Source organism: Diaphorina citri, unplaced genomic scaffold, assembly GCF_000475195.1.
Source record: "Diaphorina citri unplaced genomic scaffold, Diaci psyllid genome assembly version 1.1 scaffold927, whole genome shotgun sequence".
NCBI lineage: Eukaryota > Metazoa > Arthropoda > Insecta > Hemiptera > Psyllidae > Diaphorina > Diaphorina citri.
The window spans coordinates 13,362-39,875 of NW_007378358.1; the positions used below are offsets into that span (position 1 = coordinate 13,362).

Consider the following 26,514-nt stretch of genomic DNA (forward strand, 5'->3'; position numbering starts at 1 on the left):
TGTTATAGGTAATGGATAGGTATAGGTAACCAATAAAAAAATAATTATTCTTCTGGGGTATTAGAGAGTGGAGACGTTTCCACTTTTTCTTCAGTACCTAGGCACCTACAGTAGGTACCTACATACCTACTTGTATTGTGAGGTCTAATGTACCTACGCCTGTGACTTTTGAGCTTCTTAGATACCTACTTGGAATACTTAGCCCTTGTTGTGTCATAGCTATTAGAGATCTAAGGTACAGAGAAACAAGTAGTTAAGTATGTAGATCACTTTTCAAAAAATCACTTACAAAATTTTCTACTAACCCGGATTTAATATTTAATTGACGATTGCACTTGTCTAAATAAATGATATTGGCACATGACAAAGTGATGCTACTTTGACCGTCTAAATAAAGCATTCAATAAAAACAAATAAATAAGTATAGGTACCTAATTAAATAATATACCTACATAATAAACAAATAATAAGCTATCCATGTGTGAAATATTACACCCCACTTATGCATAATCTTGACCTCCATTTCGTTGATGCTAAAATTTGAAATCATTCCAGGATTTCGGATGGATTAAAATAAGAAGCAGGTAATAGGTAGATAGACATCTATAGGTGTCTGTCAAATGGGGAAAAAATACATAGGTAGGTATTACCTACCTACTTTTCTCCTTAATTTATTCAATTATTGAAGAAGAGGGAGAACAATATTATGATTACATATCTTTGTACATAATAGGTAGGTACCTACTTAAGTACTTACCGAAATTAGTAGATAAGACGTTCACATTCACAATAATGCGATAGGAAATACTTAGAAAGTGAAAAAATTGAAAAACTGATTTTCATCTTCTTTTTCCTCACTATCTAATATAGTCATTCCGAAATAAGAACCATTTTTTTAATAACTAATGACCAAGATTACAACAAGAATAACACCATTATGCTCATTACATTTATATGCATATACTTGTCAGCTCCCACGGGGTAGTGGTCACTGCGCTCGCTTTGCACGCGGGAGACCCGGGTTCGATTCCCGGCGGGGTCAAGAAATTTGTATCATGCTAATGGTTAGTAGCTCTAACTTGTTGACTGACTGATGACTCGCGGTTTTACCCATCAGCCTACTATTAGGATGTCCACATGATGCTTAGGTGCTCGCAGTAGTTATTCATAAATTCATAATAATCTTATACCTAATTTACCGTGAGAAGGTAACAGGTAGTTAAGTATAGGAATATCGTAGCTACAAAGAATGGGACTGGTGAGTCATGGAAAAATGGCGTGTGAGGAAAATGAGTAGCTATGACATGTAAATGCGCATAGCGACCGGTGCCAGCATGGTAGGTAAACATTGGATGTTAGGATTATTGAGATATTGGGAAAAAATCCTACAATGCTGCAGTGAGCATCAAAGTTGTGACATAATAACACAAAGAAACTGCATTTTATATGCATATACTTAAAAATAACATAGACGTAAAATTCAGGGTAACATAACGGTATCATAACATTAGTGGAGATGACAAATGTACCTAAGCCTTCCCAACTTCCCATGATATTAGTGGAGATGACAAATGCACCTAAGCCTTCCCAACTTCCCGTGATATTAGTGGAGATGACAAATGCACCTAAGCCTTCCCAACTTCCCATGATATTAGTGGAGATGACAAATGCACCTAAGCCTTCCCAACTTCCCGTGATATTAGTGGGAAATGGCACACTGCCCTAACACTAATATGATCATTTATCAGGGGTTTAAGCTTCCAAATAACAAATAGAACCTTTATTCTACCTGTCTCCTGATCCCCTGAATGAATACTATTGAATAGACTTCAAGATCACAGATTTAAGAATTACAAAATAAAATTGAACAAAAAATGTTGATTGGGATTTTTGTGATGTACCTCTGTCAAGTTCAGTCAGCTAGAACAGGCACCTTTTCTTTAGTTTTGATTTTCTCTTTCTCTGCTGCCTTTGTTTCAGCAGGTGTAACATCCTCTTCAGGAGAAGGTTCTGAAAAAGAAAATCAAAAATATTAACTCCTTTTGATTAAGCCCAGGTCTACTGTCTAATTTTTAAAAACAATTTGAACTCCTCCAAAAGTGCAGATGTATGAAAAAAAATCCAAAAATGGACAAACATTTAACATTATAATGAGTTATTCCAGTGAAATTTTGGAGGAAAAGAACACTCAGTTTTTATAGCAATAATGTGATTACCTTCAGAGGGCACCTCCGGTAAGCTGGCAAATTCCTCAGGTTCAGCAATGGGAACTTTGGGTTCAGGTGTTGGTATAAGAGACTCTGCCATCATCTTCTCATATTCCTTCTCTACATCCTCTTCGTCTTCATTGGTCAGGACACCTTGGAGCATTTCATCTATTTCCCGTTGCTTCTCAATACTCTCTCTAGTCTCATCTAGAATCTTTTCAACATCTTCTATGCTAATGAGTTCATTGACCTTCTTTAGAGCCTCATTTCCCACTTGGAGTCCTTTGATTACCTGCAAAATGATGATGAAGTTTTTATAATACAAACCTAGAAGATCCCATAATTTACTTATGTGTCTGAACATTATGCTTATCATTATGCGAATACAAAGCCTGTCTAGCTAGGTTTACAGTATAATCACCAAAATTAGATATTCCATTTTCAGACAAACTGATCTTGCTGGGAGTGGAAGGCAAGAGAAGATTAGGCAAACTGAAGAACATTAATCACCAAAATTAGATATTCCATTTTCAGACAAACTGATCTTGCTGGGAGTGGAAGGCAAGAGAAGATTAGGCAAACTGAAGAACATTGTACAAACCTCTTTTTCAACTTGAGCAAATTCAAGGTCATTGATGATTGTCTCCAAGTTTTCTAACTGTCCATCTGCTTTTGATAATAATTGCTCACCAAATTTCTTCTTCCTAAGCAAAAGCTTGGCACGACTGAAAGAAAAGCAAAAACATATTAAGGAAAACATACTACATACCTCTGTACTACTATTCAATAGGCCGCGGTGATGACTAACTAACAACTTAAACCTTAAACCAAACTAATGACTAAAGTTTTGGAAAACATAGTGTCCAGGACTTAGCTTAACCATTCTGCCTCTTCTGAAAGGGGTTTGAAGCATTCCATCAAAAAGTAAGTACCTATATTTGTCTTCAGGCAAGACTGTATTGAAGATGGGATTGAATGTAGCATTTGTTTTTCGACATTTTTTACCCCTTATCAGTGAATAGCCTACCTGGCAACATTTCCGAAGGCAATTGTTGGTGGCGCAAATTTTAGAGTAGGGTTCATACGCTCTGACGACATAATGCTCATTATTATCCTTAATAATATCAATACAGGCATGATCAAAAGATTTAATCATATTGTCAAATCTCGCAATATTGATGTTGTCTAGTTCAGTAACTTTGGACTCACTGGTCATGTTAACGGATTCATTGATTAGATAGTATGTCTTACTTCTAATCGTTTTGTAATCAGTGACAACATCATCAATGTTGAGTGAATCATTGAGCCCATACCTCATGTTAATATATTTGATGTTGAACAAATTATTCTGAAGGAGGCTGGTCATAAGTGTACTGGCAAAGTCAATTCCTGTGGAGTAAAGAGAATAAAACTTTAGTCATTAGTTTGGTTTAAGGTTTAAGTTGTTAGTTAGTCATCACCGCGGCCTATTGAATAGTAGTACAGAGGTATGTAGATCATACACATATGTAGCTAACAAAATGACCAATTCGATCAACTGTAGAACTCGAACATGTCAAACTAAAGAAGATGGTGACTTACCTGAAGAAAACACACACTGTTTGAACTGATTATATTGATAGTACCGAGGACAACACTTCTGCATGGTAAAGATCTCGACATTTTCAAAGTAATTAATTGTTACGTTCTCTTGACAATTCAGACCAACTAATACCTCGACTCCTGCAGTATCATTAATGACCAACTTGTCCACGCAGTAAAAGCTCATATTGTCAAAGTTTCGGGTAAGCTGCACGTATGTGACATTCCCAGAGCATTCATGTCTCACATCATAGGTGACTCTTCCAAATGTACTTGTATGAGAAAGCTGCACGAAAGGTCACTTGTTTTCTATGAGGCGCATATAAAAAATGTATTCTGCATATTACTTATTTATTTCACAAGCAGTTACATTACATAAGTGCCTATGATGATTGAGATCCATTTATACGCGCAATTTACGTACAGCTCCGGGAATACTGGCGTAGGAGTCTAGGAGGAAAAACAGAAAAGACGTCCACAAATTGCTTTTGTGCATAAAATCTATTATCAATTTCTCCAGACGTTTTGATGGGATTCAATGTTTTAGTCTGAATTTATTATGGGATTTTTGACAGCTAGTTTCAGAGTTGAAGGTTAAGAATATAAAAAATTACCATCGTTCGCAATTTTAGATTTCCGCCAGGGGGAGTAGAAAAGGGGGCTAAGTTTTATTGGTTCTTTTTTTAGCAGTTTGATCGAGGGAACTGTAACTGCCATACTGCCAAGGTCTTATCGTCCCGAAAGCGAAGAGAGAAGGAAGACAGGATATAGGAGAAAGCCAGCCGTTCCGAGCGTTCCCTATTTGCTTAGGATGGAATCTGCTCAGGCGGGAATCGAACCCGCGACCCAGAGCTTACAACGCAGACATGCCACTCCCCAACTAACTAGGCTGGCGGTTTAATTTTCAATAACGGGAATAATGTAATCAGTAATCAGAGACCAGGACCAGCCTGTATGATATATATAGGCTGACCATACGTCCCGCTTTCGGCGGGACAGTCCCGCTTTGGAGCCTCTGGTCCCGCTGTCCCAAGAAATCCTCTGGGGACGCTAAAATGTCCCGCTTTCGCCCAAAGTCCCGATATTGTCCCGCTTTAGCTGGTCCGAAGACCAGGACCAGCCTGTATGATATTATATATCATCCTATACAATAACATGAGGTACATGTATGTTTTCGTGTTAAACTTTCTATACCTACTTACTATAGCAGTCTTACTATTCTTTACAACTTATAGGTACCTACTAAGCAGTCAAACTTGACAGGTATATGAGAGTATGAAGGGAGACGAGGAAAATGAACCCTAACATCCTGGAGGTACTTAATTTTTCCCCTGTATTTACTTCTACCCCCGTCCCACTTGATCTTACTTATACCGTACCTACTCATGTACCTACTTACTTACAGTTATACTTAATAACTTACCTCCCTCGCAGTCTTGGACAGAAATAAATACATAGGTACCTCGCGGTAAATCTATATTAATAAAAGAGTAAACCCTGTTAATTATTTATCTATGTTCGCTCTGTGCCTACACCTTCATTGAACTGGTTTCAGTGATTAGAACTACACAGTAAATCAATTAATTTTTCCGCCAAAAAAAGCGTCTGTTAAAGAAATATCCTTGAGAAGCACCAACAAATTAAGCTCAGCTTTGGAAACTGACTGTGCACCACAGAGAGTAGAGAGCTCTCTACGAGAAAAGCGTTTTGTTATCGCGAGAAAAAAAAAAAAGTAAAAATCTCGAATGACTCGAATCTTGCGCAGAAAATTCGCCTCTGTATCTGACGTGAGGATGGTACAAGGATTCAGATGAGATGAGGAAAATCTGTGCCTGAGCAGTAAGCAGAGTCCCCGGGTGAGAAAATATTGAAGAGATGTGAAGATTGATGAACAAATTTAATGAGAATCGAGAGTGTACAGAATAATAGGTGATACTAGTCATATTATTGGATTACCTATACCTATTATTATCTACGTACTCGTATACTAACAATGTTATAGGTAATGGATAGGTATAGGTAACCAATAAAAAAATAATTATTCTTCTGGGGTATTAGAGAGTGGAGACGTTTCCACTTTTTATCTACCTACGTACCTACTAACTGTTATAGGTAATGGATAGGTATAGGTAACCAATAAAAAAATAATTATTCTTCTGGGGTATTAGAGAGTGGAGACGTTTCCACTTTTTCTTCAGTACCTAGGCACCTACAGTAGGTACCTACATACCTACTTGTATTGTGAGGTCTAATGTACCTACGCCTGTGACTTTTGAGCTTCTTAGATACCTACTTGGAATACTTAGCCCTTGTTGTGTCATAGCTATTAGAGATCTAAGGTACAGAGAAACAAGTAGTTAAGTATGTAGATCACTTTTCAAAAAATCACTTACAAAATTTTCTACTAACCCGGATTTAATATTTCTAATTGTGAGGTCTAATGTACCTACGCCTGTGACTTTTGAGCTTCTTAGATACCTACTTGGAATACTTAGCCCTTGTTGTGTCATAGCTAATACCTACTTGTATTGTGAGGTCTAATGTACCTACGCCTGTGACTTTTGAGCTTCTTAGATACCTACTTGGAATACTTAGCCCTTGTTGTGTCATAGCTATTAGAGATCTAAGGTACAGAGAAACAAGTAGTTAAGTATGTAGATCACTTTTCAAAAAATCACTTACAAAATTTTCTACTAACCCGGATTTAATATTTAATTGACGATTGCACTTGTCTAAATAAATGATATTGGCACATGACAAAGTGATGCTACTTTGACCGTCTAAATAAAGCATTCAATAAAAACAAATAAATAAGTATAGGTACCTAATTAAATAATATACCTACATAATAAACAAATAATAAGCTATCCATGTGTGAAATATTACACCCCACTTATGCATAATCTTGACCTCCATTTCGTTGATGCTAAAATTTGAAATCATTCCAGGATTTCGGATGGATTAAAATAAGAAGCAGGTAATAGGTAGATAGACATCTATAGGTGTCTGTCAAATGGGGAAAAAATACATAGGTAGGTATTACCTACCTACTTTTCTCCTTAATTTATTCAATTATTGAAGAAGAGGGAGAACAATATTATGATTACATATCTTTGTACATAATAGGTAGGTACCTACTTAAGTACTTACCGAAATTAGTAATAGATAAGACGTTCACATTCACAATAATGCGATAGGAAATAGAAAGTGAAAAAATTGAAAAACTGATTTTCATCTTCTTTTTCCTCACTATCTAATATAGTCATTCCGAAATAAGAACCATTTTTTTTTACACTGTAGACTGTAAGAATAATTTCTGATTAATGTTTATCGTATTTCCGAACAATATGGATAATGGTTAGTAGCTCTAACAGCCTTCCCATGATATTAGTGGAGATGTCAAATGCACCTAAGCAAAGTTCTCCAATGGTATTAAGCTTTACTATTAAGCTATACCAAAAGTAAGACTTTTGGAATATTTTCAAGTTTGTGCTACAGTTATGTAAGTTCTCCAATGGTATTAAGCTTTACTATTAAGCTATACCAAAAGTAAGACTTTTGGAATATTTTCAAGTTTGTGCTACAGTTATGTAAGTGCGTAAATTGGAAAGCATCATTTTCTTGTTTCAGAGAGTAATAAGAACTACCTACAACTACAAATCTCATTAAGCTAAAAGCTTCAGATGGGAGTACAGGAACTTAAAGATAAAAGTCTTACATCACGCAAGGACGCAATAACGCTTAAGAAATAGGAAGCAATCTTACCTGAATTTATTCCACATGTCGAAACAAATCACATTAAGCCATGTGCAAGTTGCCAGAACGGAGAAATTCGTCACTAACCCTGTAAAAAATTAGAAAAGAAACAGGCCACATTATTTTTAGATACTTCTTTAAAAAAAGTTCTAAAACTTGTATGAAATCCCTTTTTATGTATGGTAAGTAGGTGTAGGGTACCTATAGGAATTTTATTGTTATCCAAAACCATAAGGACACTTCTCGAACCTACCTACTACCTACTTAACACTCCTTGAGCAGAAAAATACCGATCGCACCATTTGTCAATTTTCGCTTCGTGGGGATTGTGTAGTCGGGAGTTAGAAGATCCTGGTGGCGTGGACTTCTTGCCTTTGTAATATTTCTATCTTGATTTTTATATTTTTATATGTATAGATTTATATATATTTTTTATGTGTATAGATTTATAAAATTCACATATAGGTATGTAGGTACTTACCCATGGTAAAGCAGAGTGATTTGTTGCTTTTCTGCAGTGAAGTTTCTATCCGCACAACTGTTACAGTGAAGCATAAAAGACACACACAGGTAAAATAGCACATGAGACATTTTCCATTGATCTTCTTGTGCAAGTCCGGCAATATGGCGTAGACTATGAGAGTGGTGAATGCAAACACGTTGGAAAAGATGAGAAGAAAGGTGATGAATTTGTATTTGCTCGGACTGTCATTAGACGGCAATCCTGTGGCATCAGCACTGCACATTACAGGAACATAGTGATGGATATCCTTTGCAGGAAAATAGTAAAGATCTATGCAGTAGTGGTCTATGTCTCTGTACATACCATCAGCTCTTATCGAACCATTTGAGTAAGAGAGGTACTTTTCATTACTGCGGATATCCACAAAAAAAGTTTTATTCATTGTACAAATCGGTTCACCGTATTTGACTGCATAGTCCACACTTGTTTGTATTCCGTTATTATTCATTTTGTCTTCAGGCAAGACTGTATTGAAGATGGGATTGAATGTAGCATTTGTTTTTCGACATTTTTTACCCCTTATCAGTGAATAGCCTACCTGGCAACATTTCCGAAGGCAATTGTTGGTGGCGCAAATTTTAGAGTAGGGTTCATACGCTCTGACGACATAATGCTCATTATTATCCTTAATAATATCAATACAGGCATGATCAAAAGATTTAATCATTTAAAATAATGTAGAGATAATTTACCTACCTCATCATAAAACTTATAAGTTACAAGTGTGAAGTAGGCATGCCATTGAACTAGCTCAAGTAGTGTATGGAAATACTACAAACTAAGTACCTCAGTAAATTATTATTTAATTTTTGTTTCACTAGCAAATTTCAGAATATCGCGGGTTGTACATGTACATACAACATCTTTGGCCGCTTTCACATCTATAGTCCATTCAGCATTCACGATTTCACGTTTTTTTACGCCGTTGGTTGTTGGTTGTTCTTCACCTTCACCAGTTCACCGGATTTTTATATTTAGTAAGTATAGTGTATAGTATTTGTGAAACTTTGTTAAAAAGGCTTTTGATTTAATTGATTTTTAATCCCCAGAAAGTACCAATACCGAAAGGCCCAGATGTAAGAAATAGGTATCCAACCTGAACTGTTAAATTTTAAGGGGTACTTGGGTTAATACTTTTTGAATCACCCTGTAAATAAAAAAAAAATCATGTATGAGAAGCTAATCGCGGGTTGTACATGTACATACAACATCTTTGGCCGGTTTCACATCTATAGCCCATTCACGATTTCACGTTTTTTTACGCCGTTGGTTGTTCTTCACCTTCACCGGATTTTTATATTTATATTTAGTATAGTGTATAGTATTTGTGAAACTTTGTTAAAAAGGCTTTTGATTTAATTGATTTTTAATCCCCAGAAAGTACCAATACCGGAAGTTCAAGTTACAAGTGTCAAGTAGGCGTAGGCATGCCATTGAACTAGCTCAAGTAGTGTATGGAAATACTACAAACTAAGTACCTCAGTAAATTATTATTTAATTTTTGTTTCAGCAAGTGAAACAACAAAGGGACAAACTGAAACAATACCAGCAGAGGATTGAGAAGTCACTTGAGAGTGAAAGGCAACTAGCCAAGAAACTCCTAAATGAAGGCAAAAGAGAGTAAGTAAAAATGATTATGCTCTGGTGTTTTTTAAATCCACTGTTCTATCATTGTGTGTGCTAGGAGGCCTACAAACAGTTAAAGTAAGTGCTGCCCCACCTGCATTAACATGAAATATAGTTTCAAGGTTTTTTGACATTGCCATTACCCAAGACTGGACAGATATTAATTTGATAGGTTGGAAGTAATATCACAATATAGGTACTTCTTTTTGTGGAATGCTTCAAACCCCTTTCAGAAGAGGCAGAATGGTTAAGCTAAGTCCTGGACACTATGTTTTCTTTAATATGTTTTTGCTTTTCTTTCAGTCGTGCCAAGCTTTTGCTTAGGAAGAAGAAATTTGGTGAGCAATTATTATCAAAAGCAGATGCCTACAACTACAAATCTCATTAAGCTAAAAGCTTCAGATGGGAGTACAGGAACTTAAAGATAAAAGTCTTACATCACGCAAGGACGCAATAACGCTTAAGAAATAGGAAGCAATCTTACCTGAATTTATTCCACATGTCGAAACAAATCACATTAAGCCATGTGCAAGTTGCCAGAACGGAGAAATTCGTCACTAACCCTGTAAAAAATTAGAAAAGAAACAGGCCACATTATTTTTAGATACTTCTTTAAAAAAAGTTCTAAAACTTGTATGAAATCCCTTTTTATGTATGGTAAGTAGGTGTAGGGTACCTATAGGAATTTTATTGTTATCCAAAACCATAAGGACACTTCTCGAACCTACCTACTACCTACTTAACACTCCTTGAGCAGAAAAATACCGATCGCACCATTTGTCAATTTTCGCTTCGTGGGGATTGTGTAGTCGGGAGTTAGAAGATCCTGGTGGCGTGGACTTCTTGCCTTTGTAATATTTCTATCTTGATTTTTATATTTTTATATGTATAGATTTATATATATTTTTTATGTGTATAGATTTATAAAATTCACATATAGGTATGTAGGTACTTACCCATGGTAAAGCAGAGTGATTTGTTGCTTTTCTGCAGTGAAGTTTCTATCCGCACAACTGTTACAGTGAAGCATAAAAGACACACACACTGTAGACTGTAAGAATAATTTCTGATTAATGTTTATCGTATTTCCGAACAATATGGATAATGGTTAGTAGCTCTAACTTGTTGACTGACTGATGACTCGCGGCTTTACCCATCAGCCTACTATTAGGATGTCCACATGATGCTTAGGTGCTCGCAGTAGTTATTCATAAATTCATAATAATCTTATAATTTACCGTGAGAAGGTAACAGGTAGTTAAGTATAGGAATATCGTAGCTACAAAGAATGGGACTGGTGAGTCATGGAAAAATGGCGAGATGCCATTTGGCATGTGAGAGGTAACCATTTCAAATGCAGGAACTATGTTCAACCGTTGAAGAACTAGGAACCAGTTACCGTCACGAGCCTGAGACACCCTCGAACTAGCCAGCAGCAATGTTACTGTCTCAGGCGGTTACCGGTCCTGCTTTCAGCGATTCGAACCATTCTACGAAATGGGTCTCATGGGGTAGGTACCGTGGAATACATTCCACGAAAAAGTTCTCACTTCGTAGGATAGCAGGTGAAGGCAGAATTTCTTCGCGACTCGTAATCCCCAAGTTCCACATCAAAATCGCGAAAGGACAAGCAAAACTTTCCCCTCCCTTAAAAAAAGTAGGCAACACCATTAACCCCGATGTAGCTCCGACACTGGTCTCCAATACGAACGCTTCTTATGATCGGTGGCACCGGTGAATTCGGTTGAGTAAAAAAAACGTTCCTTGTTTATCAAGCAACTGGCAACCCTGCATTTTTGTTTATCTTGTGATTCTTGTGATAAAAAAAAAAAAAAAAAAACATCAATGTTGAGTGAATCATTGAGCCCATACCTCATGTTAATATATTTGATGTTGAACAAATTATTCTGAAGGAGGCTGGTCATAAGTGTACTGGCAAAGTCAATTCCTGTGGAGTAAAGAGAATAAAACTTTAGTCATTAGTTTGGTTTAAGGTTTAAGTTGTTAGTTAGTCATCACCGCGGCCTATTGAATAGTAGTACAGAGGTATGTAGATCATACACATATGTAGCTAACAAAATGACCAATTCGATCAACTGTAGAACTCGAACATGTCAAACTAAAGAAGATGGTGACTTACCTGAAGAAAACACACACTGTTTGAACTGATTATATTGATAGTACCGAGGACAACACTTCTGCATGGTAAAGATCTCGACATTTTCAAAGTAATTAATTGTTACGTTCTCTTGACAATTCAGACCAACTAATACCTCGACTCCTGCAGTATCATTAATGACCAACTTGTCCACGCAGTAAAAGCTCATATTGTCAAAGTTTCGGGTAAGCTGCACGTATGTGACATTCCCAGAGCATTCATGTCTCACATCATAGGTGACTCTTCCAAAGCCTTCAATGTGGAAAATGTCACTCTCAACTCTTTCATCGCTTTTCAATGGCACGCAGTCCAAATTTTGATTCAAAACGGTTTTTCTAGAGCAGCATTTTCTCAACGTCGAATTCGCAGTGGTTCCTTGAGATGTGCTCACAGCTAGGATGCTAAGAAATAGAAATGTATGGACTAAGGCTATTGGTTCCATAGTATTTCTAGCGCTTCGGTGAATGACTGATATAAACTGTTTGGACGGGATGGAGGAAGGTACTCTTAGGTATAGGAACCTGTTCTAGTCTATTCATATTACTGGTTTGACGAGCTTCATTCAGCCCATTTTAGCCATCCACAAGTCCATCTGTAACCACACACAAAAAGTCTAGTATTATCATAGATATAGGTACTAACCATTAGAAAAAGGGGAGTTTTCAGCTATACATATTGGTTTAATATTAATTTACTATCTAATATTCTAATAATATTATAATACGAACTTTAGAGAGAGAGAGAGAGAGAGAGAGAGAGAGAGAGAGAGAGAGAGAGAGAGAGAGAGAGAGAGAGAGAGAGAGAAATCGAAGAGAGAACGAAGACAGGATAGGAGAAAGCCAGCCGTTCCGAAAACAAATATTATCCGTTCAGGATATTATCCGCGCCGGGCGAGAATTGTCTACTTACTTGACTTTGTAAGAATTGAACTTGCTTTTCATGTTCTCCTTCTCCTTATTCACACTTTTCATGCGCAGAATTTGATCCTTGATATCCGTACAATGATATGCAGTCAGCGCGAAGAGCACAATGTTGATCGTGATGAAAATGGTCATTGGGATGATGTAGAACACTTTCATAGCGTAGTTGTCTTCTGGATCTGAAATATTTGTCCGTCATACAGGAAATTTAGTGCCACACATTGAGAAATCTGTCAAATCTCAAATCTGTGCTTACCTATAGGTTGATAACCTACTCCAAAACATGTACAAAATCATCAACATTTGACAATCTAAAGTTAGGATATCTAAAGTTAACAAAAAGAGGAAAACGAAGAAGTAAAGGAGGAGAGGAGACGAAGGAGAAGTACATAAAAGAAGAAAAAGAAGAACGAGCAGGAGGATTATAAGAAGAATTTTTAAATTGAATTGACTTCTTGTATGAAGAAAGAATGTATACGACTGAATCGAAGAAGGAAAGAAGAAAGCGAAAAAAAGAAACGCCATTTACCTTTATACCAGCAATTGTAGACGGCAAAGTTGGGTCTGCTTTCGGGCGGAAACCAAGTGGGGTGCACCTCAGCCACGTACACCATTAGAGTGATAATAGCTGGCACTCCCCATCCGTAGGTACTGTACGTGAGGAACTTCTTTAGATGAGACTCATTGCCTGCTTTCTGTTCCCGAATATTCCTGGAAAACAGATAATTAGTAATATAGGTAGGTACCTAAATGTGTGTCCACACATAGCCGACCGGCCATCCGTCGATCGACATCGACTGAACCGTCCACACTGCCTCGGTAACATAGATTCTCCTCGTCGATCGACGGCCAGTCGACTATGTTTGGACACACCTTTTAAGGTTATTTAAACGGCATTTCGAACTCCTGACGTTCGCGCTCCTCCCGCAACGCTTGATTACTTTGAATTATGTTCTTCAGAATTGAATACATATGACCTACCTTGTTTATCGTACCTTGGTACCTTGCTACCTTGTTTAACCTGGTGATGGAGTAGTATAATTAAGGTAATAGGAAAGCAGATGTATATAGGCACCTATCTATCTGCCTATCTTGTGGACAGTTAGTCATACAAAACATCTACCCATTTATCTGATGAAGATTACGCAGAAGATTAATGTAACAATAATTAAGTCTAATAAATTGTAGATACATCTAAATTATAATGTTATGGTACATTTCTAATTTAATATCGTGTTAATTACATTCCATGAAGCCAAAAGTTCGGCGAGCATATCTGTTTAGCCTGAAACGCGAACATTTTTCCCTTTCCCCCCTCCCACTTTTTGAACTCCGAACTCCACCCAGAAAATTTTATTACTACATACATAGTATTACTGTAATTATGTTTATCAATTTCGCTTGTTATATATAAAATACCTACGTGGTAGCCTGAAAATTTTCCAGAATTCCCGGAATGCTTTCACGACAAACCCTGGGAATATTTAGCGAACCTTTGGAAAATTTCCTCAATCCCTGGCAGGGTGCACCTAATAAATTTACGTAATGTAACTACTTGTGAAATAAATAAGTAATATGCAGAATACATTTTTTATATGCGCCTCATAGAAAATAAGCGACCTTTCGTGCAACTTTCTCATACAAGTACACATGGGTAACCGCAGTATACCCATTTCAGATTAGAGAAAACTAATCCTAATCCTTATCAAGGACGGAAGGTTGTTGTAAACTATAAACCTTTATTAAAAACAATAGGTTGTCGAGGACTTTAAAGACTTCTTAGGTAAACCTACAAATCGACAATATCCCCATAGAGGTATGTGAAAGGACAAGAAACGAAAGGAAATGAACTTTTTTTTCCTGAAGGTAATACTTATTGATTTTTTTTTTTTTTTACATATCCAACTTGGTTATTTTTTTGTTTCAACTGTTACTAAGGCCACCCAGTATGAACCTATATTTCAAGAAAAGTCAAAAGTGAAACAATAAACCAGTCACAAAGTTAGCACGGAAAAACTAACACAGCTTAAAACACCGTGTAGTCTCCGACACACGACAAGAGAATACAATAAACTTGAAACTTATGTCTATTTGTACAATACAGGGATTTCCAAATGTCTGGGGCCCCATGCCCGATGCTTCATTTAGTGCCAGATACATGGAGCAGAAGTATTTTAATTTATAAGCCCTGAGGTTTTACTCATAGAGGTTTTACTTAGCTGAATAACTGCTAACTAAGGTCTTTGGTGACGGGGGTTTTACCGGTTTTAACTTACATTCGGTGACAAGCCAACCGCCTACTCACATTAACTTTTTTTTTTTCAAGAGGTTTGACAGAGGGAACTGTAACTGCTGTGGTCTTATCGTCCCGAAATCGAAGAGAGAAGGAAGACAAGATAGTGTACATCTAAATTATAATGTTATGGTACATTTCTAATTTAATACCTATCGTGTTAATTACATTCCATGAAGCCAAAAGTTCGGCGAGCATATCTGTTTAGCCTGAAACGCGAACATTTTTCATTTTTCCCCCCTCCCACTTTTTGAACTCCGAACTCCACCCTATAGAAAATTTTATTACAAACTATACATATCACAATATCACATAGTATTACTGTAATTATACCCCTGTTTATTAATTTAGCTTGTTATGCATAAAATACCTACGCGGTAGCCTGAAAATTTTCCAGAATTCCCGGAATGCTTTCACGACAAACCCTGGGAATATTTAGCGAACCTTTGGAAAATTTCCTCATCAACTAAGCTAACTAGGCTGGCTCACATTACCCTTACCCAAGTGATGAGACGGTACTTTGTATACCTTCTTACTAAGGGCTAATATTTCAGACCTTGGAAACCCCTAGTTATAATATTAGTATTATTTTTTATGAGGGTTTCTGTTGACTTAAGGCTCCATTCAGGACAAACAATAAGCATCACATTTTATGGCTCACAGTATACCTACCTTCTTTATGAAGCTTCGAATTACCTGTTTACCTACTACCTACTTGTGAGTCTCTCTCTTTCGAACTTCAGTACGCATTATACCTAGGTATAGAAGGAACTCATACTTACATTTGGTAGGTGGTACCTACATACCTACCTACTTAATTTGGTCCTGCACTTGACGTTCCCGGGGATAGCAGCTAACTTCATACACAAAAGCCCATCACTCAGAAGCTTAGGTTTAGGGGCAAACAGCCCTAAAGGATGGGTTAAGCTCAATACCAATTTGTACGAATCTAGGTACTAATATAAGCAACAAATACTTAGATAGAGATACCTATAATACCAACAAGCAACAAAAGACCTTGTATGTTACCTACTCATCGCGTATTGTACAGTTTATGGCTCACAGTATACCTACCTTCTTTATGAAGCTTCGAATTACCTGTTTACCTACTACCTACTTGTGAGTCTATAACTTTCGAACTTCAGTACGCATTATACCTAGGTATAAAAGGTACTCATACTTACATCTGGTAGGTGGTACCTACATACCTACCTACTTAATTTGGTCCTGCACTTGACGTTCCCGGTGATAGCAGCTAACTTCATACACAAAAAGCCCATCACTCAGAAGCTTAGGTTTAGGGGCAAACAGCCCTAAAGGATGGGTTAAGCTCAATACCAATCTGTACGAATCTAGCTTCCAATATAAGCAACAAATACTTAGATAGAGATACCTATAATACCAACAAGACCTTGTATGTTACCTACTCATCGCGTATTGTTATGCTTACTTGAAAACAAATAAAGTTGAGAGCCACAGTAGACCTAATCAGGAGAAGGTTATTTCCAATCAATTTAAGTGTACACTGTGAACCCAACACCTAAACCTTCGTCAAGAATGCTCATCCAGGAACCTGTGTCACCAGACCCCATGAACTATCACACAACCAATATGAACAAAAGAAATGATACAAACAGTATCATTGGATCAAGGTCCTTAAGGACTAAGGAGAGGATGACTTCGGGCAGTTATTGGTTCATTGACAAAATAGGTACCTAACATTGATACATACATAGTACACACATGATCATATTGATCATAGATATTTTTGGTTGTATTGGTACAGACTTACACATTAACTACCTACCTACATATGTATTATCTAAAGTAATAATAAAATAATCATCAATATCAATAATACCTACTGTAGTCGCGCAAGTATTGAAGAAGAATCTCATGTTTTCCTCTCATTTTAGGAGTAGGTAAAGCTGTTGTGATAAAATTAATTTTAAGATAATCAATCTCGTGATTGCTATGGGATAAAGAAAATTTGTCAGGGGTAAAGAAAATATCTCTCAAAAAATCTCTTCGGGGTTAAAATTTCCCGATCAAGTCATATTAAGATCAAAAAATATTTACCTATACTCAAACCAATGCTAGTGACACAACTCTTGTTTCGCAGGGCTCTAGAGAACCTGTTACGCCGTATCCCTACCACCCTGTTACGTACTGTGTAATCCCTCCCACCCTGTATAACGACTTTTTATACACCCCGTATAACACAAAAGGAAGAAGTGGATAAAAACATCCAAATATATCCTCTGATTCAGAGGTTGGTCATGATACGCTCTTTGATAAATTATAATAGGCGTCACTGATGATAGTGATGATCGAGTAAATTCAAGTGATTAAATCATTTGTTCACATTCACAATAATGCGATAGGAAATAGAAAGTGAAAAAATTGAAAAACTGATTTTCATCTTCTTTTTCCTCACTATCTAATATAGTCATTCCGAAATAAGAACCTTTTTTTTACACTGTAGACTGTAAGAATAATTTCTGATTAATGTTTATCGTATTTCCGAACAATATGGATAATGGTTAGTAGCTCTAACTTGTTGACTGACTGATGACTCGCGGTTTTACCCATCAGCCTACTATTAGGATGTCCACATGATGCTTAGGTGCTCGCAGTAGTTATTCATAAATTCATAATAATCTTATACCTAATTTACCGTGAGAAGGTAACAGGTAGTTAAGTATAGGAATATCGTAGCTACAAAGAATGGGACTGGTGAGTCATGGAAAAATGGCGAGATGCCATTTGGCATGTGAGAGGTAACCATTTCAAATGCAGGAACTATGTTCAACCGTTGAAGAACTAGGAACCAGTTACCGTCACGAGCCTGAGACACCCTCGAACTAGCCAGCAGCAATGTTACTGTCTCAGGCGGTTACCGGTCCTGCTTTCAGCGATTCGAACCATTCTACGAAATGGGTCTCATGGGGTAGGTACCGTGGAATACATTCCACGAAAAAGTTCTCACTTCGTAGGATAGCAGGTGAAGGCAGAATTTCTTCGCGACTCGTAATCCCCAAGTTCCACATCAAAATCGCGAAAGGACAAGCAAAACTTTCCCCTCCCTTAAAAAAAGTAGGCAACACTATTAACCCCGATGTAGCTCCGACACTGGTCTCCAATACCAACGCTTCTTATGATCGGTGGCACCGGTGAATTCGGTTGAGTAAAAAAACGTTCCTTGTTTATCAAGCAACTGGCAACCCTGCATTTTTGTTTATCTTGTGATAAAAAAAGATAAATGAAAAAGTTATCAAAATCAAATTTATCGTTATCCTTTATCATTAATTTATTTTAATTAAGTGTTTACCTAGATCTAATAGCATTTCTGATTTCTGATACCTAATCTGCTATTTGTAAGATAATCAACGAACCAACTTTTACATTGCTAATGCCCTAAGCTACAATAGGAACTCGTTTTCCAACTTTGGTGCTATGTGCTACCAAACTCCTAAAAATTTATGAATGCAGTCTGTGCCATCTTGATCCTGCACCTACATCCTTAGTTAGCAAAAACTTGATGAATGAAAACCCCTGTTTTGTGGTCGGGTGTAAACTGTATACAACCTACACTTTCCAAAAATGGGAGGACTCTTTTCAAAAGCCAAGAAGTCCAGAGTTTCTGAACATGACAAAGCTGTACTGGTGAGTTATTCCGTAGCACAAGCACCTCTGATTTTGCACCAAAATAATGTAGAGATAATTTACCTACCTCATCATAAAACTTTCAAGTTACTGTAAACTGTATACAACCTACACTTTCCAAAAATGGGAGGACTCTTTTCAAAAGCCAAGAAGTCCAGAGTTTCTGAACATGACAAAGCGGAGACACACACAGGTAAAATAGCACATGAGACATTTTCCATTAATCTTCTTGTGCAAGTCCGGCAATATGGCGTAGACTATGAGAGTGGTGAATGCAAACACGTTGGAAAAGATGAGAAGAAAGGTGATGAAAAGACACACACAGGTAAAATAGCACATGAGACATTTTCCATTGATCTTCTTGTGCAAGTCCGGCAATATGGCGTAGACTATGAGAGTGGTGAATGCAAACACGTTGGAAAAGATGAGAAGAAAGGTGATGAATTTGTATTTGCTCGGACTGTCATTAGACGGCAATCCTGTGGCATCAGGACTGCACATTAGAGGAGCATAGTGATGGATATCCTTTTCAGGAAAATAGTAAAGATCTATGCAGTAGTGGTCTATGTCTCTGTACATACCATCACCTCTTATCGAACCATTTGAGTAAGAGAGGTAAAAATAGTAAAGATCTATGCAGTAGTGGTCTATGTCTCTGTACATACCATCACCTCTTATCGAACCATTTGAGTAAGAGAGGTAGAAATAGTAAAGATCTATGCAGTAGTGGTCTATGTCTCTGTACATACCATCAGCTCTTATCGAACCATTTGAGTAAGAGAGGTACTTTTGATTACTGCGGATATCCACCAAAAACGTTTTATTCATTGTACAAATCGGTTCACCGTATTTGACTGCATAGTCCACACTTGTTTGTATTCCGTTATTATTCATTTTGTCTTCAGCATGGATATCCTATTTAAACATTCAGTAAAAGAACAAATGGGAACTGGAAAGAGAACATGGAATGGAAAGGCTTGAGTGCACAGCTGTTGCTGTGCTCCAGGCCAAGTTTCTTGTTTGCATTTCTGTGTATATATGAAAACCGTTTGGCTTTATCCCAAACCGGTTTCCGGAAAACTTTTTGTAGCCCAAACCAATCTCCAGAAAATCCCGGAAATCTCATATGATAAACGTAAAACATCCATTAGCGCACTTAGGGTTGAAAATTTTTTACTGGACAGCCCGGTTTAAAATAGCCCTTCATGAGCAGAACAAACCTGTGAAAACTGTTTGTCTCCATCCCACACTGTTTTCCGGAAAAAACTCTTTTGAAATATGCTAAACCTAGCTAGACAGGCTTTGTATTCACATAATGATAAGCATAATGTTCAGACACATAAGTAAATTATGGGATCTTCTAGGTTTGTATTATAAAAACTTCATCATCATTTTGCAGGTAATCAAAGGACTCCAAGTGGGAAATGAGGCTCTAAAGAAGGTCAATGAACTCATTAGCATAGAAGATGTTGAAAAGATTCTAGATGAGACTAGAGAGAGTATTGAGAAGCAACGGGAAATAGATGAAATGCTCCAAGGTGTCCTGACCAATGAAGACGAAGAGGATGTAGAGAAGGAATATGAGAAGATGATGGCAGAGTCTCTTATACCAACACCTGAACCCAAAGTTCCCATTGCTGAACCTGAGGAATTTGCCAGCTTACCGGAGGTGCCCTCTGAAGGTAATCACATTATTGCTATAAAAACTGAGTGTTCTTTTCCTCCAAAATTTCACTGGAATAACTCATTATAATGTTAAATGTTTGTCCATTTTTGGATTTTTTTTTTCATACCTACATCTGCACTTGTGGAGGAGTTCAAATTGTTTTTTAAAAATTAGACAGTACTTAGACCTGGGCTTAATCAAAAGGAGTTAATATTTTTGATTTTCTTTTTCAGAACCTTCTCCTGAAGAGGATATTACACCTGCTGAAACAAAGGCAGCAGAGAAAGAGAAAATCAAAACTAAAGAAAAGGTGCCTGTTCTAGCTGACTGAACTTGACAGAGCATACATCTGCACTTTTGGAGGAGTTCAAATTGTTTTTAAAAATTAGACAGTAGACCTGGGCTTAATCAAAAGGAGTTAATATTTTTGATTTTCTTTTTCAGAACCTTCTCCTGAAGAGGATGTTACACCTGCTGAAACAAAGGCAGCAGAGAAAGAGAAAATCAAAACTAAAGAAAAGGTGCCTGTTCTAGCTGACTGAACTTGACAGAGGTACATCACAAAAATCCCAATCAACATTTTTTGTTCAATTTTATTTTGTAATTCTTAAATCTGTGATCTTGAAGTCTATTCAATAGTATTCATTCAGGGGATCAGGAGACAGGTAGAATAAAGGTTCTATTTGTTATTTGGAAGCTTAAACCCCTGATAAATGATCATATTAGTGTTAGGGCAGTGTGCCATTTCCCCCATTCCCCAACAAACCCATTTCTACAACCTGGAGTGAGCTCAAGGTTTTTACAAGTTGAATGCACCAGTTCCTGACAGATTTACTGGAGTTCTGAAATGGTGTGTGTAGTTAATAAAAAAATAAGAAAATCAACATGGTTATTTTTGTATACAAAAGTTAATTTCTATGTATAATTTAGTATATATCATATACGAACACAGTACAATATTTTGTTTACTGATTATAAATATGACAAAAAATTCCGAGTATACTAAAATGAGAACAAAATCATGGGACTAGAATAAATTATTTGTAGGTATGTACTTTAAAAAAAAAGAGAAGTCAAATAACACTACAAATATGACAAGAAAAAAAAAAAAGTTTTGATACAAAGGAAAATGTCTACTACATTGAAGCACAATGCAAAATAATACTTGGTAGGTACAATGTATATCTAAAAAAAAAAAAAAGAGAAGTCAAATAACACTACAAATATGACAAGAAAAAAAAAGTTTTGATACAAAGGAAAATGTCTACTACATTGAAGCACAATGCAAAATAATACTTGGTAGGTACAATGTATATCTAAAAAAAATTGTTCATTACATTTACTGACAAGCTTACTTACTGTTTTGTGGGTACTTTTTCAGTTTGTAGATGGGGGATAGAAACAGGTAAAGGTTTTATTCAAAATAGGACTCATGAAATAGAACAGAAATTACCTTGAGTCTGGGGGAATGGTACTTTTTCATTTTGTAGATGGGGGATAGAAACAGGTAAAGGTTTTATTCAAAATAGGTAACTCATGAAATAGAACAGAAATTACCTTGTCTGGGGGAAAATCTTAGTTAATATTGCAACTTTCATAAATATTTTTTTAAAGAGTAATATAGGACCTGCAACACAAAAGATACATAATTTTTTCACCCCCATGTCAAACACTATGGTCACAGTCATTCTGATTACACAAAGGAGTTTCCCTATGTACAGGTGTGTTATACCCATAGGTTTTATTTTCTTTCAGAAGAAAATGGCACTTGAAGGAAAATATTCTAAGATAAAGGAAGATAAGACACTCCTATAAGTAACACATACATACATCACTATAGCTCTTCTTTGATCAGGTGAGGGTTGGTTAAGTGATCTCCAAAATCAGTGGCCTCACTTCCAACAAATACATCATGGTGTTCTACAATCTCATCAAATGAGAGAAGATCATCATGATCATCATCAGAGGCTGCAAACAAGTGATTCACCTCTTCTTCAGCAATATCTCTGAAAACAAAAGGAAAAAAGAATGATAAACTTAAACTATCTAGGTACGTAAATATATTTTAACCTTTTATCAGCAAGGTTTTCATATTATGTAGGTACAGTGTACACATAGGTACTCATACTTTTAAATCAACCATGTAGCCACTGATTAAACTGGGATTTTTTTTAGTCAAGATATGTATATAACTTAAACTATCTAGGTACGTAAATATATTTTAACCTTTTATTAGCAAGGTTTTCATATTATGTACAGTGTACACATAGGTACTCATACTTTTAAATCAACCATGTAGCCACTGATTAAACTGGGATTTTTTTTAGTCAAGATATGTATATTTTCTTATTCTCAGCTAACTTACTCATTGCTAGGCACAATCCAGGATAGTATTTCATTTTCATTGAGAAGTCCATCTTTGTTTGTATCATATTCATTGTCAAATTTGTCCTTCTCTTCCACAATATATTGTCGGTTGTGTTTTTGTCCACGGTCACCCATGAATTCTTGAAAGCTTAGGAACCCATCTTTATCGGTGTCTTTTTCTTCCAGCACTTGTTTGATCAGGATTGGAAACATATGTGGATGTTCCTCTGGAGCACTAAAACTTTGATACTCTGTTTTGTCAAGAACACCATTCTTGTCCCCATCAGCAGCATTAAAGATCATCTTATCCTGTTTGACCATCTGTGTAAACAAAAGTAATAGGTTCTAATTACTAACAAATATAACACCAAAGAGACCACAAAATATAGACAGTTGTTTAACCATATAATTTTTCAAAACAATCAGACAAAAATGGAATGTTGTGTTTTCCAAATTACTTGTCAATGAATGTCCTGGCAGAGTACCTAGAATACCTAGATGATATTATGTTATCATAGGTCATAGGTGATAAATTTAAATACCTACTTTTAGTATTTTTGTCATAGACATTTAGCACTCTCTATCTCTTACCTCGTCATCTCCTAAGTTAGTCACATCAATGTCATCTGCATCCTCGGTGCCATAGGTTTCTTTGAGATGCTCATCCCAATCAACCAGACCATCAGTATTTTACCTAGAATACCTAGATGATATTATGTTATCATAGGTCATAGGTGATAAATTTAAATACCTACTTTTTGTATTTTTGTCATTGACATTTAGCACTCTCTATCTCTTACCTCATCATCTCCCAAGTTAGTCACATCAATGTCATCTGCATCCTCGGTGCCATAGGTTTCTTTGAGATGCTCATCCCAATCAACCAGACCATGTCATCTCCCAAGTTAGTCACATCAATGTCATCTGCATCCTCGGTGCCATAGGTTTCTTTGAGATGCTCATCCCAATCAACCACACCATCAGTATTTTCATCTGCATCTTCAAACCGGCTATTGGATTCCTCCACGGATAACATTCGAAAAGAGCGCAGGATCCATGCTTGAAGCTCTTTCCGGTCAATGTTGTTGTCCTTATTTAAGTCCATGTTTTTAAGCAACAGTCTGAGCCGTTTCTTTGTCAGTATTTTCATCTGCATCTTCAAACCGGCTATTGGATTCCTCCACGGATAACATTCGAAAAGAGCGTAGGATCCATGCTTGAAGCTCTTTCCGGTCAATGTTGTTGTCCTTATTTAAGTCCATGTTTTTAAGCAACAGTCTGAGCCGTTTCTTTGATTCTTCAGGAGACAAGTGCTCAAACTCTTCTGCTTCCTTTACACTACCTGCAAAAAGATGTAAAATAAGGTAAAGATTCTTATGGTGCCTAAAACTAACATTCAAAACATTGGGATTTCACTGAGGATTATTCCTAAAAGGAATGTTGTTGTACCTATCTACTTACCATGCAAGTAGGTAAGTATATGTATTTTTTTTAAAATTTACCAATCCTTTCAGGAGAGGGCCTCTGATTTTTAGAAGTGGCAGGAATCAACTCACCCAATATTGCTTCATGGTCAAAATCTGTATTGTGTTCTCCACCTTGGCCGTAATGGTTGTGATCACGACTTACAAAAGATCCATCCTCTTGAGGAATGTTGTTGTACCTATCTACTTACCATGCAAGTAGGTAAGTATATGTAAAATTTTTAAAATTTACCAATCCTTTCAGGAGAGGGCCTCTGATTTTTAGAAGTGGCAGGAATCAACTCACCTAATATTGCTTCATGGTCAAAATCTGTATTGTGTTCTCCACCTTGGCCGTAATGGTTGTGATCACGACTTACAAAAGATCCATCCTCTTCTCTCTCCTTGTTGAGATGTGATCCAATATGTGCCGAGTTAATACAAGTACTGAACAAACTCAGTAGTAGTAAACATTTGTTGAACATTCTGAAGGTAATGATACCTTGAGCCTAGTTAAATATAGGAATATCGTAGCTACAAAGAATGGGACTGGTGAGTCATGGAAAAATGGCGAGATGCCATTTGGCATGTGAGAGGTAACCATTTCAAATGCAGGAACTATGTTCAACCGTTGAAGAACTAGGAACCAGTTACCGTCACGAGCCTGAGACACCCTCGAACTAGCCAGCAGCAATGTTTCTTAGGCGGTTACCGGTCCTGCTTTCAGCGATTCGAACCATTCTACGAAATGGGTCTCATGGGGTAGGTACCGTGGAATACATTCCACGAAAAAGTTCTCACTTCGTAGGATAGCAGGTGAAGGCAGAATTTCTTCGCGACTCGTAATCCCCAAGTTCCACATCAAAATCGCGAGTACCTTGAGTGAAAAGTAGTAGAGGTAGTAGCTAGGTATGAGTTTTAAATTAGAATTCTTGGTGTTCACCAGCCATGGCAAAATTAGGGCTGACAGGAAACAGTCTTGGATCTAGATTCCGAAAAGAAGGTAGGAAATTGAGCTGGGAAGTCTGGAAAAACTGGCAGAAAAACTAGAAAAGCAAGCACCAAACAGCTAGAACTAGGAAAAAAAAAAAAACAGAGCAGGATTTGGATCTGCCTTCTTTCTAAGTATAAGTACCATGAGGATCTAGGAATTCTAGGATCTACAGATTAGCTACATACTACATGGATCTAGCACAGGGGAGCGTGTTGAGGACGAGATTTTTCGAGAAAAATCCCATGACAACAGTAGGGGGATGGGATTTTACTTTTCCTGCTTTCTTTCTACCATGAGGATCTACAGATTAACAGATTTAGCTACATAGCTACCGTGAGCAACCGGTTGAATCGGTTATATCCGTCCAGTGAATATAGTTGAGAAGTTGAGTAAAAAAACGTGAAGTTTACAGGGTGTTCAAGAGGGTTCGGGATTTTTATGAGAGAAATGCTAAAGGTGGCTTGGTGACCCGTGACGCTCCTATCCTGACGCTGCCCAGCTATTATGGATACTAGTGGTAAGGACGGTAAGGTTGAGCCAAATCAACAACACACCACATTTGTCTCCATGACTATCCCAAAATTTTACAAGCCAGATCCTCACATGTATTTCGTGAATGTTGAGTCGCAATTTACTCTCGCTGGTGTATTGTCAGAAGAGGAGAAATACATACAACTCACTGCTAGGCTAGAACCAGAGGTCCTAGCCGAGGTGTCCGAGGTTGTCAGAGACCCAGGTACTAGGACATACACCCACCTGAAAAACGCAATCCTTAAGCGTTTTGGTCAATCGGAGGAAGAAAGACTCAACAAACTCCTGGGTACCCTAGAGATGGGTGATCGACCACCTAGTCAGATGTTGAGGGAGATCCAGCGACTGGCAGTTATAGATATCCTATTTAAACATTCAGTAAAAGAACAAATGGGAACTGGAAAGAGAACATGGAATGGACAGACTTGAGTGCACAGCTGTGCTCCAGGCCAAGTTTCTTGTTTGCATTTCTGTGTATCTTTAGCAGGTCTTTGTCTCTTTCATAGATCAGGTTCCTCTAGAGTCTAGACTCTCTAGAGCTAGAGATTAAATTTTGAAATTTGGGTTAAATCTACAGGTAGGTATGAGAAAACTTGAATACCAAGGCTGTGAAAGTAATTTTGTAGGTATTTCACAGTATTGTAACTGCTAATTGGGACTGTCTAATTTACTGACCTGAGGAAATCACTCCTCCTGGGCTTACAGTGAAAAAATTTTTACCGGCCAAACTGGTTTTGGATAGCTCTTAGTAAGCATAACAATC

The 26,514-nt window shown here is 37.1% G+C and overlaps 4 protein-coding genes and 3 long non-coding RNA genes across 10 annotated transcripts in view; 3 read left to right on the forward strand and 4 right to left on the reverse strand.

Moving 5' to 3' along the window:
* The window catches only part of LOC108252867 (G-protein coupled receptor Mth2-like), a 24,957-nt gene extending 10,026 nt beyond the window's left edge, over window positions 1-14,931 (reverse strand). The window contains exons 1-3 of the mRNA XM_017445684.2: window positions 14,807-14,931; window positions 13,301-13,482; window positions 12,761-12,950 (exon numbers count right to left, since the gene is read on the reverse strand). Coding sequence (XP_017301173.1) covers window positions 12,761-12,950; window positions 13,301-13,482; window positions 14,807-14,931 — 497 coding nt within the window. The remainder of the gene's footprint in view (window positions 1-12,760; window positions 12,951-13,300; window positions 13,483-14,806) is intronic.
* Window positions 7,360-8,728, reverse strand: LOC113469012 (G-protein coupled receptor Mth2-like). Its single transcript, XM_026826410.1, has 2 exons — window positions 8,026-8,728; window positions 7,360-7,632 (listed from the first exon to the last, which is right to left on the reverse strand). Exons 1-2 carry the CDS (start codon window positions 8,513-8,515, stop codon window positions 7,550-7,552), a joined length of 573 nt encoding a protein of 190 aa, XP_026682211.1. The 5' UTR covers window positions 8,516-8,728; the 3' UTR covers window positions 7,360-7,549.
* On the forward strand, window positions 9,545-10,039 carry LOC113469013. The gene is made up of 2 exons (XR_003392561.1): window positions 9,545-9,687; window positions 9,997-10,039. It is a non-coding gene; the product is annotated as an uncharacterized LOC113469013 (long non-coding RNA).
* A 3,555-nt stretch (window positions 14,932-18,486) lies between the features above and the next one.
* Window positions 18,487-18,909, reverse strand: LOC113469015. Its single transcript, XR_003392563.1, has 2 exons — window positions 18,822-18,909; window positions 18,487-18,641 (listed from the first exon to the last, which is right to left on the reverse strand). It is a non-coding gene; the product is annotated as an uncharacterized LOC113469015 (long non-coding RNA).
* A 1,148-nt stretch (window positions 18,910-20,057) lies between these two features.
* On the forward strand, window positions 20,058-21,426 carry LOC103513114 (charged multivesicular body protein 6). Its single transcript, XM_026826403.1, has 2 exons — window positions 20,058-20,412; window positions 20,841-21,426. The coding sequence occupies exons 1-2, from the start codon at window positions 20,058-20,060 to the stop codon at window positions 20,936-20,938; spliced, it is 453 nt and encodes a 150-aa protein (XP_026682204.1). The 3' UTR covers window positions 20,939-21,426.
* Window positions 21,427-21,991: 565 nt separating this feature from the next.
* Window positions 21,992-25,375, reverse strand: LOC103513116 (reticulocalbin-2). 4 transcript variants are annotated; one of them, XM_026826405.1, is made up of 7 exons: window positions 25,104-25,369; window positions 24,558-24,728; window positions 24,320-24,343; window positions 23,908-24,105; window positions 23,355-23,452; window positions 22,762-23,084; window positions 21,992-22,402 (listed from the first exon to the last, which is right to left on the reverse strand). In XM_026826405.1, exons 2-7 carry the CDS (start codon window positions 24,709-24,711, stop codon window positions 22,231-22,233), a joined length of 969 nt encoding a protein of 322 aa, XP_026682206.1. In that variant the 5' UTR covers window positions 24,712-24,728; window positions 25,104-25,369; the 3' UTR covers window positions 21,992-22,230. The 4 variants fall into 4 exon arrangements, with proteins under 4 accessions (XP_026682206.1, XP_026682205.1, XP_026682207.1 ...); XM_026826404.1 differs by lacking the exon at window positions 24,320-24,343 and having other exon boundaries at window positions 24,534-24,728; XM_026826406.1 differs by lacking the exon at window positions 24,320-24,343 and having other exon boundaries at window positions 22,386-22,580; window positions 22,733-23,084; window positions 24,534-24,728; window positions 25,104-25,375.
* On the forward strand, window positions 22,353-22,893 carry LOC113469014. Its single transcript, XR_003392562.1, has 2 exons — window positions 22,353-22,446; window positions 22,603-22,893. It is a non-coding gene; the product is annotated as an uncharacterized LOC113469014 (long non-coding RNA).
* Window positions 25,376-26,514: the final 1,139 nt, after the last annotated feature.

Coding starts and splice junctions, on each gene's coding strand:
- LOC103513114 (XM_026826403.1), top strand. CDS start 20,058: ATGTTCAGACACATAAGTAAATTATGGGATCTTCTAGGTTTGTATTAT. Junction 20,413..20,840: donor ACCGGAGGTGCCCTCTGAAG/GTAATCACATTA, acceptor TTTCTTTTTCAG/AACCTTCTCCTGAAGAGGAT.
- LOC103513116 (XM_026826405.1), bottom strand. CDS start 24,711: ATGTTCAACAAATGTTTACTACTACTGAGTTTGTTCAGTACTTGTATT. Junction 24,106..24,319: donor TGACCATGAAGCAATATTGG/GTGAGTTGATTC, acceptor ATCTTTTTGCAG/GTAGTGTAAAGGAAGCAGAA. Junction 23,453..23,907: donor GTTTGAAGATGCAGATGAAA/ATACTGACAAAG, acceptor ATTCTAGGTAAA/ATACTGATGGTCTGGTTGAT.
- LOC113469012 (XM_026826410.1), bottom strand. CDS start 8,515: ATGAATAATAACGGAATACAAACAAGTGTGGACTATGCAGTCAAATAC. Junction 7,633..8,025: donor ATCACTCTGCTTTACCATGG/GTAAGTACCTAC, acceptor AATTTTTTACAG/GGTTAGTGACGAATTTCTCC.